We start from the raw sequence: 15,391 nt of genomic DNA, 5'->3' as shown, positions 1-15,391 counted from the left end.
TTTCGTGAGCTACATCCGATAAAGTGAGCTGTAGCTCACGAAAGCTTATGCTCAAATAAATTGGTTAGTCTCTAAGGTGCCACAAGTACTCCTTTTCTTTTTATAGAAATTATCATTATTAAGACGGAAACAACAAAAATAATGAATTAGGGGGATATGCTGATTTTCAGTAATTTTATGCACCTGAATATATTAAGAATTTAAATGTATTCAGGTTAATTAGAGAGTAAAAAAATTGTTTTTAGGTTTTTGATTATAATTTGTTTTTCTGTTGATAGCAAGAAAAAATTCCTGTTTTCTCAATTTGCACAAATTATCTGACCTATGAGTCATACATTTTCATTTTCACTGTATGCAAAGTATTTTAAGCCACCATTTTATAAAATGATTGCTCCCTAGCAGGGCTTTTCCTTCTAAAATATCAAGAAGTGGAGAAGAAAATTATAAAATTAAGCTCTTGTTCATGCAATTAGATCTGCTTGGATCTATGGATTTGACTACAGGGTCAAGGCCTGACTCTGTCAAAGCCCCACTGTTCAACTACGAACTTGATCCTGCTATTGTGAAGCAGTCAAAACTCTTACTGACTTCAGGCCAGTCTGCTCTCAGTTACATTGCAGTAAACCCAGAGCAATTTACACTGGTGTAACTGAGAGCAGAGTTTGATATGATGGTTTAACTTTAAGTCAATTGGACTCTTACCTGCATTAGGATTAAAGGATCAAATATTAAATATTTTATGAGACATTTTTTCTTGACATTTTAAAACAAGTCTCATCAGGCAAAATACTTCTGTATTTTTATAACTGTCACTGTGCAGCCAATAGATACTTTGGGTTCTGCATGTTCCCAGCTCACAATTCTACTCACTGATCGTTCAAAAATACAACCCTTACGGAGGAAGGGTAACCTATGGCCTAAGAATGAGTGAACTGGTTCAAATAAAAAGGTTTGGGAAACCTACCTTTCACCCAAAAAGTAAACAAACCCCCAAATGCACATTCTTTTTGGGTTCAGAAGTGTCTGGGAGTTTATTTTGTTTTTTGTTGTTTCTCTAAGCAAGTTCAGGTTTTGACTAATCTGCGAGTCGAAGTACAAGAAAGACTTGGGTCCGGTTGAGCTCCTGTCAGCGCAACACCTGAGGTGGGGAAGTTACCTTTTTAGTCCTCTGATCATGGAGCATGCCAGAGGGTGGTTCAGCCCCCCAGACTTCCCTTAGTCAGCCTAAGCGATACTCTAAGTTATAAAAAGAAAAGGAGGACTTGTGGCACCTTAGAGACTAACCAATTTATTTGAGCATAAGCTTTCGTGAGCTACAGCTCACTTCATCGGATGCATTCAGTGAAAAATAAGTTATGCATTCAGTGGAAAATAAGCTCTAAGTTATGTTGACACTAATGGCACCACTGACTGGCTGGGATTGCTGGAGCACAAGGTGTTCTACTATGGGAATAGGAGTGCTGCTTTATCCCCTGGAGGGGGATACACCTACAGGAGATGAATAAGCAGCTTTCCTATTAGGGCAGCCTTCCAGTTGTCTGAGCAGAACAGTGTAGTTGAGCATGGACCAAGGATCTATCTCACTATTTGCATAGTATTTCTATTCCCACTGAAAACAGAAAAACTCAGAATCTTGTGAGAAAGTTTGTTCTGGTGAGATTTTTAATCAGATTTCAAGATCAAAAAGTAGAAATCTGAATAAACGTCAAACATCTAGGACTGATTCTACATTTGCTTATACCATGCATAGACTTAATCCCCAGTTTGGCAAAACACTTAAGCACATGATTACTTTTAAGCACGTGAATAATCCTATCCCTTTCAGCGAAGCACACAAGCATGTTCTCAAGTCCCATGGACTTCAAAAATGCAGCTGCACTGAACTTTGAAGTTAAGCATGTGCTTAAATGTCTTGCTGAATCAGGGCTTTACATCTGTGTAAAGCAGGTGTAAAAATGCTACCAAATTAGGATATAAGGGTAGCATTCACACTCATTTTTTCACAGATGCACATGCCCATTCAAGACACAAGCACTAGGATACTCAGGACCACTATAAGTTTATATCTTTTAATATGTGCATTCATGTAATACAAAATATTCTACAGTATTAGTTAAATAGTTCAAATGATCATTCTATACTTACTGTGCCCCACCAGAGAGCATCTGCATATGTAGAAAACTGAGTATTTGCATCTTTTTCCACCAGATAGACAAGGAAAGAGGAAAAGATGAGTACTAAAAATCCTATGTACCAGGCTGTGATTAATTCCTAGATAAAAGAAAATAAATATCAACCTATATTAAAAAGATTAAACATAGAGTGGAGTGGCATTTGAAGAAAAAATAATTAAACAATCCATATTCTTTTGGCATTTTAGCAGTTAAAAATCAAATGCTGCTCAGTTCACATAAATTGTCTCCAAACAATGGGTAGAAGTAGAAGTGATTGGGAATTTTTCAACAGAATGTTGGATTCATCAAAATGAATGGTGATTCATCAGAAAGGTTTCTCGGGCCCAGGATGGGGAAAGCGCTCACACAGAACAGCCAACAGACTTGTGATTAGGGCACTTATCTGGGATGTGGGAGCCCGAGGCTGAAGCTCCTGCTCAGTGTGATTTGGAGGAGAGACTTGAAGCTGGGTGTCCCACATCCCAGGTGAGGGCCCCAACCAGTGGGCTACGGTGTCATTCTTTCTCAGTCTTTCCTGTTGGAGCTGTTTCACTTAGTATAAATCATTTAATATTTGTTGTGCCAGAGGGATATTTTTCTTTCATTTACACTGTCTCTTTCTGAAGAGCTCATGCCTGTGATTGCATCAACAAACTGACTTCATGGTCATTAACTACACTACATGGACCTCAACGTTGTAAACAAGTATAGAGCTCAGGAGCTTTGCCTAAATGAAGGGAGTATGCAATGAAATGGCTAATGTGTGTACCTACCCCTTCCCTCTGCTAGCTGGTCACATATTCTGACATTTTTTCAAATATGCTACTCACTATCTAGTGATTGGCACCCAGAGATGATTATATGCTTTAATGCTACTGCAGCTATTTGGAGATTCTCTTTTACCTTATGTGGTAGTGCCTTGTATTCTGGAGTCAAATATCCACTACGGGGCTATTCTCTCGCGGGGTGGATCTCTTTCTCTCTCCTCTCTCTCATGTTTTTTCGCCAAAGGTTTTGAAAGGCTTCATTTTCATTCCAGTGTGGAATCTCATATTTTTTCATGAAAAAGAATTCTTGTTCTCTGGCCAGCCTGAAAAATGGGCCTGATTTCCCAGTTCAGTTTGACACGTGTGTAACTCCACTGATTTCAATGGAATTACACCAGCATCCAACTGGTGGTGAATCAGGGCCAATATTTTTAGCATATTTTCAAAAACCTGAATGAACATGAAAAGATGTATTTTTGATAATGCATTACATAGCCAACATTACTTTAGGAAGTTTTAGGTATTGACTGGAATCTTATAGATATATGAGGTGATGTTGATTCATAGAGTTTTGTTGAATCCGACTGAAGAATTAAACGAAATGAACGGCCATGACAGTTACCTTGCTATGTGCATAAACTACTGAACCTAATAATTTCCAAGTCCCTCCTCTTCGGTCCATGCGCACCATTCGAAGGATCTGTAGGAAACGAAGACTTCTCAGTGCTGATGTTGCAAAAATGTTACCCTGAGTTTTTGCAGAAACAACCGCTATTGAAGCGATGAGAACAATGGTGTCTGAAAGAAATACATTACAGAATATATTAATGTACATAAAGCAATCATGAACATAGACGTACATATGCTGAGTGAAGGGAGTTGTGCATAAAGAGGAGTCCTTACTCGTCTTCAATTCCCTGGGAATTTTGTCTGAGATAGGACTGTGGGATCGAGACTAGAGTCTAAAAAGTACATAGAGACCCTTCAGGATGAAAATCATGAGCTACATTAGAAATGTTAAAAACATATACTGATAAGGCAGGCAGTACTGAAGGAACTAGTCGTCTTGTGGAAGGTATTTTCAAGCCCAATGTGTAGAACTGTATAAATCATCTCATGCTTTAAAACTGCACTACTGCTTTCCCCCATAGCAACATTCCTATGAAAAGGCATTAAAAAAGCCAGTAACAGAAAACAAAACCCTCTCAGTTTCATGAGTCAAATGGAGGTACGTAGACTTATAAATATACATTTTATTTTCCTATGTGTGCGAATACTATGTGATGCAATTGTGCAGTAATGAGCTTCTGGATACAAGCTTCCCTTATATACATTTTCCCGGGGGAAAAACAGAAATAAACTTGGTTGCATAAATGACCTCCTAAGCATTCATTTAGCTGGCAGTCTGGAAAGTTCCAGCACTCCGAGTGTTAATACTTTGCATGAGAGTTTGTTTCTTCACAACAAACATTTAAAATTTTTTGTTAAGTGTAGCGTGCTTGTTTATAACTCTTGGAGCCAGTGCCATGCTTAGGAGAGGATGAGGAGAAGAAACACTGTTCAAGCAGAGACAGCTAGATGCATTATGGCCTGCAGTAGCTATGAGTAGTATGGAATAGAAAGGGGTAATTTTAAATTGTTGTATTCCAAGTAATTTTATTTAAAAAATTACTAAAAATATTTACCCCAGAAAAACAAGAAACGGGAGACTAGCTCTTACTAATTGCTTCTCTTGTCACCAAATCAGGGCTATGACTTCCACTGTTCTAGGCTATGTCTATACTATGAGCTAGGGATGTGATTCCCCTGTTTGCGTACACATATTCACACTAGCTCTCATTGAGCGAGTGCAGTTGCAGTGGTAGCAGCCGCGGAGGCACTTCAGAACCACCCCTCCCCGGAGTGACACAAGTGACACCGACATACGTGACACTGCTTCTGCCGCTCGCGGAGGTGGTTTTATTAGGCTGAAGGGAGAGCTCTCTTCCGTCGGCACAGAGCGTCTTCACCAGACACACTGCAGCGGCTCAGCTCTATTGGTATCGCTGCAGCGTGGTATGTACAGACATGGCCTTAGGTAACTTCCTCTCACTAATTCATGTTGAAGTCTTACAGAGGTTTTCCTTGGGTTGGTTTCTTCCTGAGCCTTCTCTGGTTTTCTTAGCTCTCTGTGGTAGTTTGCCTGTAGAGATGGGCAGGATAAACTGATGAGTGCTGTGTGTTCGTTGAGCAGAGTAGCAGGGAGTATGTGTGTGAGGGGAGCTTACTTGAGAGTTTTTTATACTCTTCTCCTTCCTAGTTCCATGAAGTTACAAGAAAACACACCTCTTTCAGGCTTCTTTAAATTCAAGTTGATTGCTGTCCTTCTTTCACTGGCTCAGTATCATTGTGGGTTGTCTTTAGGTGCCTCTTCATCTTTAGAATATGCAGTTTGTTAATGCACATATGTGTTGGAGTTTTAATTCTTTCTTGATGATTGCATTTCCTGTGTCTTTGTGACAGAAGATTCTCAGAACATCTCTAAAGTTAGAGTTTTAACTCCTTCTTTTTATTCAATATATTTCTGAGGTATTTCTTTAGTTTTACTAGACTTCAACAGGAAATGAAATTCTGTTTTCAAAAACACTAAACATTCTTGTTCTTTATAGAAAGTTTTTTAGTTCTCAAAACCATCTTTTTAAAATTAAGTCATTCTTAAGGAGAGTCTTCAGCCTAAATACAGGTTTCAGAGTAGCAGCCGTGTTAGTCTGTATTCGCAAAAAGAAAAGGAGTACTTGTGTTAGAGACTAACCAATTTATTTGAGCATAAGCTTTCGTGAGCTACAGCTCACTTCATCGGATTGAGCTGTAGCTCACGAAAGCTTATGCTCAAATAAATTGGTTAGTCTCTAAGGTGCCACAAGCACTCCTTTTCTTTCAGCTTAAATAGTTATTAAAGAAGGTGTTGATTCTACATGGCAATTTTTGGAAAGATGATTCTTGTCTTCCTGATTTGGATGAGGGAATTGCTTGAGTACTGCCAGTAAATAATGAATTCCCCAATAAATATAAATATCATATCCCTAAATGGCTTCTTACATTAGTAATAAGTTTAGCAAGCTCAGTAGATTCAGTGTTGGTACATAAAGGATTTTATCTTTTACATAGCAGTGACATTAGGAAATTATATTAGGAGCTTTGCATTAAGCTGACATATTTGCAAGTAAGCATTTCACAAAGGTATTTGCCATTTCAACGTTTAAGAAACAAAACGTTTAAAACATTTCCAGCTAACGTTTTCCTGGAGTTTCAAAGACACAAGCAGAGGTTATTTGGGGGGGTGGGGAAAGGGGAGGAAATGTGTGTGTGGGGAGGTGGTATAGCCCACCTTAACACCTGGATTTATTGCTCTGATAACACATTCCTACATTCCTTTTTGAGGTACCCCGCATAAGGAACATCCTCACATATTTTTTTTTTTTGCACACAGTCAGGTTTTTTCCAAAAACATGAATGTTTTACATGGCTTGTTTTCTTGAGATAAGGATTACATTTGTCCCACACTGGTATCTTATATAAAGGGAGGTGCGCTGGCCTAGATAAAAAGAAAAGGAGTACTTGTGGCACCTTAGAGACTAACAAATTTATCGGATGCATTCAGTGGACTGTCCACTGAATGCATCCGATGAAGTGAGCTGTAGCTCACGAAAGCTTATGCTCAAATAAATTGGTTAGTCTCTAAGGTGCCCACAAGTACTCCTTTTCTTTTTGCGAATACAGACTAACACAGCTGCTACTCTGAAACCTGGCCTAGATAAGACACTCTTTTGGTTTGTTTGTCTATTGACCCACGCTCCTTAAAGTTACAATCTGTTTGTTATAGCAATTAAACTTCTATTACATATTTTGTACAAAATAAAAATTTCAAAAACCAACACATCTTTCAACACAGCACAAAAGAAAAAAGAGTAAAAATTAAAGTAAGGTAAAGTTTAAAATGCAGCTTTCTGGAGTTTGTATAACACTCTTTGGGGTAATCAACATGGTTTTATGGCTAAGAAGGGGTTATCTTCCTTACATTTGCTCATCCTCGGGAGATAGAAAGTAGAAACCTCCTGCAATTTCTTTAATCAGCCTGAACATTTTGTAACATAATTAACTAAAACATATACAGGTTTTGTTATATTCTCAAGCACCCTGGCTATAACATACTTGTAGCTATATCTTAATAATACCCAGTAAAGGTACAAACAGGTTTGCAATGACCTAATATTTTAAAAAAGTGATAATTTTATAACTATCATTTCTCTGTTGGTATTGATATTGAGGTCTCTCCACCAGAGGAAGAAACAGTACCTTCTGCAACATTGGGGCAGTTATACGCACCAGCGGCCCTTGCTACTTGTTTGTAAACAGTGTAGCTTGTACTCCCCCAAGCACAGCCTAGCAGCTCTTGTGTGGAGGGGTGAGCTTAGCCATGGTCACCCCATCACCTCATCTAGACATGACCCACAGGACATTGAGCAATGCTGCTAGCACTAGCAGTAGCTCCCTTGTGGGAAGGGAGCACAAGGCAGCAGTATAAGGGCTGCTTTCTATGCAGGTGTCAGCAATAGACGATCAGTGCTCTGTCTATCTGAACTACCCATATAATTCCCCTCAGGATGGAATCTAGTGCCTTATAGTCTTTAATGTATATAATTAGTCTCACAATACCTCTGTGAAATAGGGAAATACTATTAGCCCCATGTTGCAAATGGGGAACTGAGACATAGAGAGACTAAGTGACTTGCCAAAGGCCGAAGTTCCTAATAGAGTAGGGGATTGAAGCCATGTCTCCCCTGTCCTAGCTTAGTGTCCTAACCACTAGAGACCATCCTTCCCCTCATCCAGCCAACTCCCCCTTCCTTGCACCCCATTCCCTAATGCACCTGATCTGAAGCTGCCATAATTTGGTCCAGAGTATTTTGGTGTGGAACAGATAATTAAATGGTGAAAATGCAGTGAGCTATACGGCACTGACAGGAAAGAGGGGAGTTTAAAAATATTAAAAACACTGCTCCCAATAGGATTTGAACTCTGTATTGTACCTTTAAAGCATAAGGCAGACCCTATGTTACACAGACATTAGTTCACAGCCATGGGAATTTAGAGGTGTTATGATTGGCCAGAAGAGGTAGCCTGCATTAATTTAATACAGTCAAAATATACCTCAGGCCAGATTTTGCATTCTTTACTCAGGGAAAGCTAATGATTCTGGGAAGAAGAGACACAAAAGTGTGTGTCAGATTCAGAGCATTCTCTTCTCTACTTTCTGACCCAACAGAAGGCCCTCCCTGGTGGGGTCTGCAGATGAAAGGAATGGCTCCTATCAAAGGCATCATTCCTCAACTCCATAGGGATTCTCAGATTAAATTTATGTATAGGAATGTATGAATTCCATGCCAGTTCAAACAAGGAGTCTGTTTACCCCATATCCTATCTTTGCCTGTGACCAGTACCAGATGCTTCAGAGGAAGGAGTAAGAAACCCATAGTGGATAATTATGGAATAACGTGCCCATTGGGGAAGTTTCTTTCTCATCTCCCATTCACTTAGTGGCTGGCTTGTGCTATGAGGGTTTATATCCCTTCTGAAAAACATAAGAGTTTATGTGCCTTAAAAGAGGTTTTTTTATTTTTTTTTGTAGATTATCTAATTGCAGATGTTCTCACGTATGGAATACCGATTTTTAAAAACCCTACTAAATTCTTTCCATCAGTGCCATCTTGTGGCAATGAATTCCACAGATTAATTATGACAGGTTTCAGAGTAGCAGCCGTGTTAGTCTGTATTCTCAAAAAGAAAAGGAGTACTTGTGGCACCTTAGAGTCTATCAAATTTATTTGAGCATAAGCTTTCGTGAGCTACAGCTCACTTCATCGGATGCATTCAGTGGAAAATACAGTGGGGAGATTTATATACATAGAGAACATGAAACAATGGGTGTTACCATACACACTGTAACCAGAGTGCTCACTTAAGGTGAGCTATTACCAGCAGGAGAGCGGGGGGGGACGGACTTTTGTAGTGATAATCAAGGTGGGCTATTTGGGGGTGGAGGGGGGAATAAACATGGGGAAATAGTTTTACTTTGTGTAATGACCCATCCACTCCCAGTCTCTATTCAAGCCTAAGTTAATTGTATCCAGTTTGCAAATTAATTCCAATTCAGCAGTCTCTCATTGGAGTCTGTTTTGGAAGATTTTTTGTTGTAATATTTCCACTTTTAGGTCTGTAATCGAGTGAACAAAGAGATTGAAGTGTTCTCCAACTGGTTTTTGAATATTATAATTCTTGACGTCTGATTTGTGTCCATTTATTCTTTTACGTAGAGACTGTCCAGTTTGACCAATGTACATGGCAGAAGGGCATTGCTGGCACATGATGGCAAATATCACATTGGTAGATGGCAGGTGAACAAGCCTCTGATAGTGTGGCTGATGTGATTAGGCCCTATGATGGTGTCCCCTGAATAGATATGTGGACACAGTTGGCAATGGGCTTTGTTGCAAGGATAGGTTCCTGGGTTAGTGGTTCTGTTGTGTGGTTGCTGGTGAGTATTTGCTTCAGGTTGGGGGGATGTCTGTAAGCAACGACTGGCCTGTCTCCCAAGATCTGTGAGAGTGATGGGTCGTCCTCCAGGATAGGTTGTAGATCCTTGATGATGCGTTAGAGAGGTTTTAGTTGGGGCCTGAAAGTGATGGCTAGTGGCGTTCTGTTATTTTCTTTGTTGGGCCTGTCCTGTAGTAGGTGACTTCTGGGTACTCTTCTGGCGCTGTCAATCAGGGGACACCATCATAGGGCCTAATCACATCAGCCACACTATCAGAGGCTCGTTCACCTGTACATCTACCAATGTGATATATGCCATCATGTGCCAGGCTGAGTTTGATGCTGTACTGCAGGAGCATCTAAGAAGAGTCACCACCCAAGAAATGTACACACACCACTACCTTGGAAAAACAATTCAAAATGAGATCATACAGTTACTGGCAACAAAAGTCAAACAGAAGATTGTGGCAGATCTGAAGTCAGCAAGATATAACTCTGTTATTCTGGGATTGGTCCTGCTTTGAGAAGGGGGTTGGACTAGATGACCTCCTGAGGTCCCTTCCAATCCTGATATTCTATGATTTTATGCACAACTGACATCAGCCATATGGAACAAATGACTTTAATGGTGCGTTTTGTAACAACAACAGAACCTAGTGAAAATGTCCCTGCAATGGTGACTGTCAGAAAGCATTTTCTAGAATTTATTGACATTGATGATAGTACAGGAGCTGGTATGACAAATGTGCTTCTTAAAAAGCTGGAAGATACAGGAATTGCGATAGCTGACATGAGAGGTCAGGCTATAATAATGGTGCCAACATGAGAGGAAAGAACAGAGGCGTGCAGACACAGATCCGAGAGTTAAATCCTCAAGCTTTTTTTGTCCCATGCAGTTCTCATTCATTGAACTTTGTGGTCAGTGATGCAGCATCAGCTTCTAGTGAGGCTGCTGAATTTTTTAATGTAATTCTAAGCATCTATGTATTTTTCTCTGCATCAACTCATTGATGGCAAATTTTGAAGTAACATCTGGGAACATCCTCTCTGACACCGAACCCACTGAGTGCCACATGATGGGAAAGTCGAATGGAGGCGATAAAGCCTATCAAACACCAAATTGGGAAGATAGATGATGCCATAGTTGCCATTATGGAGACAGGAACTGTTTGTGGGAGAACAGTGGCAGAGGGAAATGGAATCACCAGAAACATACATAACTTCAAATTTCTGTGTGGCTTAGTGTTGTGGCATGACATACTGTTTGAAATAAATGTTGTAAACAAGAAACTTCAATGTGTTGACCTTGATATATCTGGAGCAATGGAACAGCTGGACAAAGCAAAGTCATACTTACAGTCTTATCGGTCAGATGACGGATTTCAAAACATTCTGAAGAGTGCACAGAAGTTGGCAGAGGAACTTCACACTGAAGCTATTTTCCCACCCATTCAAGAATACAAGAGTCACCAAAGAAGAAGACATTTTGATTACGAGGCATGGGATAATCCCATAAGAGACCCCAAACAACAATTCAAAGTTCAATTCTTTAACTGGGTGCTAGACTGTACAATATAGTCAGGAGAGCTGGCTGTATTTTAAAGAAGCCTTGTTGAGGATGCAGGAACAAACCATCCTAATGTGCAGAAAGAACAGCAAATATGATAGGCGACCAGCTTGGCTTAACAGAGAAATCTTCAGTGAGCTTAAACACAAAAAGGAAGCTTACAAGAAGTGGAAACTTGGACAGATGACTAGGGAGGAATATAAAAATATTGCTCGAGCATGCAGGGGTGTAATCAGGAAGGCCAAAACACAACTGGAGTTGCAGCTAGCAAGGGATGTGAAAGGTAACAAGAAGGGTTTCTATATGTATGCTAGTAATAAGAAGGTCAGGAAAAGTGTGGGACCCTTCCTGAATGGGGAAGGCAACCTAGTGACAGATGATGTGAAAAAAGCTGAAGTACTCAAAGCTTTTTTTTGCCTCCATTTTCACAGACAAGGTCAGCTCCCAGACTGTTGCACTGGGCAGCACAGTATGGGGAGGAGGTGAGCAGCCCTCAGTGGTGAAAGAACAGGTTAAGGACTATTTAGAAAAGCTGGACATGCACAAGCCCATGGGTCCGGATCTAATGCATCAGAGGGTGCTGAGGGAGTTGGCTGATGTGATTGCAGAGCCATTGGCCATAATCTTTGAAAACTCGTGGTGATCAGGGGAGGTCCTGGACCACAGGAAAAAGCCAAATGTAGTGCCCATCTTTAAATAAGGGAAGAAGGAGAATCCAGGGAACTACAGACTGGTCAGCCTCACCTCAGTCCCTGAAAAAATCATGGAGCAGGTCCTTAAGGAAGTCAATTTGAAGCACTTGGAGGAGAGGAAGGTGATCAGGAACAGACAACATGGATTCACCAAGGGCAAGTCATGATTAACCTGATTGCCTTCTATAATGAGATAACTGGCTCTTTGGATATGGGGAAAGCGGTGGATGTGATATATCTTGACTTTAGCAAAGCTTTTGATATGGGTTCCCACAGTATTCTTGCCAGTAAGTTAAAAAAGTATGGATTGGATGAATGGACTATAAGGTGGATAGAAAGCTGGCTAATCATTAGGCTCAACTGGTAGTGATCAATGGCTCGATGTCTAGTTGGCAGCTGCTGACAAGTGGAGTGTCCCAGGGGTTGGTTCTGGGGCCAGTTTTGTTGAACATTTTCATTAATGATCTATATAATGGGATGGATTGCACCCTCAGCAAGTTTGCGAATGACACTAAGATTGGGAGAGAGGTAGATATGCTGGAGAGTAGGGAAAGGCTCCAGAGTGACCTAGACAAATTGGAGGATTGGGCTAAAAGAAATCTGAGGAGGTTCAACAAGGGCAAGTGCAGAGTCCTGCACTTAGGACAGAAGAATCCCATGCACTGCTACAGGCTGGGACTGACTGACTAAGCAGCAGTTCTGCAGGAAAGGATCTGGGGATTACAGTGGATGGGAAGCTGGATATGAGTCAACAGCACGCCCTTATTGCCAAGAAGACTAATGGCATATTGGGCTGCATTAGTAGGAGCACTGCCCGCAGATCAAGGGAAGTGATTATTCCCCTCTGTTTGGCACTGGTGAGGCCACATCTGGAGTATTGCATCCAGTTTGGCTCCCACTAGAGAAAGGATGTGGATAAACTGGAGAGCCCAGTGGAAGGCAATGAAAATGATTAGGGGGCTGGGGCACATGACTTACAAGGAGAGGCTGAGGGAACTGGGCTTATTTACTTTGAAGAAGAGAAGAGTGACGGGGGATTTGATAGCAGCCTTCAACTATCTGAAGAGGGGTTCCAAAGAGGATGGAGCTAGGCTGTTCTCAGTGGTGACAGATGACAGAACAAGAAGCAATGGTCTCAAGTTGCAGTGCGGGAGGTCTAGGTTGGATATTAGGAAAAACTATTTCACGAGGAGGGTGGTGAAGCACTGGAATGGGTTACCTAGGGAGGTGGTGGAATCTCCATCCTTACAGGTTTTTAAGGCCCAGATTGACAAAGCCCTGGCTGGGATGATTTAGTTGGGATGGGTGCTGCTTTGAGCAGGGCGTTGGACTAGATGACCTCCTGAGGTCTCTTCCAACCCTAATATTCTATGAAATGGCATAGAAATAGGTAAAATTACGAATAATAATCTCATTGTGATTCTGGGCAGGACAGTCAGATTTCAGTGAAATTAAATTCAAAATGAGCAACCAAATTGAAAACAGTAAGTAAATTCATACACAATTTGTCTTTTATTAGATCACATTCATGTACAAATTTCACTATGGGCATTTCTGCCATGAGAAGTCTCCATTATTACTTTGTCTAAAGACTGAGGCCATGTCTACACACAGATTTAACGTAAAGTGTGATTTTCAACCTACAGAGTTATACTGGTGAAAAAGGCTGTGTAGCCACTCCTATTTCAGTTTAAAGAGGCTTAGTTTAGCTAAGGGCTTGGTCTATACTGAAAAGTTACAGCGGCATTGCTACATCAGTCAGGGGTGTGAAAAAACATGCACCGTTGATGCACATAATTATGTTGAGAAAACCCCCAGTATAGATGCAGTTAAGTCGACGGAAGAATGCAACATAGTTAACATCATTCAGGGAGGTGGTATTGGCGTTCCTACACCGAAAGGAAAAACTCCTGTTGGTATAGGCTGTGTCTACACTAGGGCCCTTTGCCGACATAGCTAGGTTGTATAGTCTCTGTAGCATAGACATACACTTGATTAAGTTAATCAGGAACAGGTTTCAGAAATAAGTCAAATTAAAGTGAAATAAGAGTGTCCACACAGCTTTTTGCACTGGTTTAATTATCTCACCTTAAAAAAAATCACACCTTACGTTAACCTAGTACAATTTTATCATGTAGTCAAGATCTTAGTAGAACCCTTAAAACCTAAAGGCCTCATTCTCCACTCTCTTAACTCCAGTTTTGTACTCACGTCACTCCACTATTCCCATTTAAGTAAGAGAAGTAATATTTTCTTGAATTGTTTTTTCTGTTCCACCTGGATTTTTTCTTCTTAAAAGATTTAACAAAGTTCTGCCAAGTTTTTCCTCCTATTCTCAGTGGTGAAACTTAGATCAGAAGGAAAAAAACAGATAGAGGGTTGTGTTGCCTTGTGTCTTTTCGCTAGTTGCTTTAGGGATTATGGGTGAAATCCCAGCTCCTTTGAAATCAATGGCAAAATTCCCATTTACTTCAATGGAGCTAAGATTTATCCTTACATCTTGCTCTGAAATACCAGAAAGGGTTGTAATTATATTGCTCCCTGGTTTACTATTAGGTACTTCCATTCTCTATAGTAACTACAGTTAACGTTTTACATAGATGGTATCCTTTATCTGCTTCCAGGAGTTTTTTTCACAAGGTTTCATTCCAGCCAATATCCTGCATATGTATTTGTTTATCCAAAACTTCAAGATGCCCCTCAAATATGATGATGGGATTAGCCAGCTTTTTAGAAAATGTTCCCATTTTACTTTCCCTGCACGTATTGTGTTCCCTTGTGAGCTCCAAGAGAGATTATAAATCTCCTAAAAACCCTTGTACAATGTTTACTTTTGAATACATCATTTCAAATTTAATTTCAAACAATGGGTTCTTCCATTTTGGAGGTAGAGACTCCAGTACAGATCTCATGGAAAAGTGAGCTGAAGTGAAGATAGATCTTAGGCTATGTCTACACTAGCGGGCTTACAGTGGCACAGCTGTACCAGTGAAGCTGTGACGGTCTAAGGTCACTTGTGTAGCCATGCTATGCAGACAGGAGAGACCTCTTCTGTCGACATAGTAAAACCACCTCAATGAGTGGCGGTAGCTATATCAGCAGGAGAAGCTCTCCCGCCAACATAGCGCTGTGCACACTGCTACTTATGCTGGCAAAATTTATGATGCTCGTGGGTGTGTTTTGCTGACATAAGTGGTATGGTAGACATAGCCTTAGGCAGCGGAAACAGCAGCATGCTGTCAGTTGACAACCAGGACTAACACACTGGAGGCTGAAAAATACAACAGATAAGCCCAGGAAACATGTGTGACTCAGCATACCTGGAATACTGTCACAAACCTCTAAAACAGAAACATGGAAGTAGGGATGAGTGATTGAGGTCCAGCAATGCCAACCACCTCCAAACACAGCAAATTACTCATGTGAGATATGCCAACCTGAATTTAACAGTCAAACAGATGTAAGCTGATTGCAGGCTGCCTTTTTCACAGTTCAGGCCAAAGCAAATTTTTACAGTTTATTTATAAACTCCAGTGAACCGGGGGTTTATAATAAAATGCTGTTGGCACACCTAAACTATAAGTGCTTCAAATGGTGACAATATAATAGTGGATTATT

At 40.5% G+C, this 15,391-nt stretch overlaps 1 protein-coding gene across 1 annotated transcript in view; it reads right to left on the bottom strand.

Annotated features, from left to right (window-relative positions):
- The window catches only part of KCNQ5 (potassium voltage-gated channel subfamily Q member 5), a 536,412-nt gene that overhangs the window by 60,972 nt on the left and 460,049 nt on the right, over positions 1-15,391 (bottom strand). The window contains exons 4-5 of the mRNA XM_084623334.1: positions 3,564-3,739; positions 2,146-2,271 (exon numbers count right to left, since the gene is read on the bottom strand). Coding sequence (XP_084479460.1) covers positions 2,146-2,271; positions 3,564-3,739 — 302 coding nt within the window. The remainder of the gene's footprint in view (positions 1-2,145; positions 2,272-3,563; positions 3,740-15,391) is intronic.

This window comes from Lepidochelys olivacea (genome assembly GCF_965140295.1).
Source record: "Lepidochelys olivacea isolate rLepOli2 genome assembly, chromosome: 3".
Taxonomy (NCBI): Eukaryota; Metazoa; Chordata; order Testudines; family Cheloniidae; genus Lepidochelys; species Lepidochelys olivacea.
Note: the sequence above shows the minus strand (reverse complement) of the source record. Positions and strands in the feature narration are given on the sequence as shown.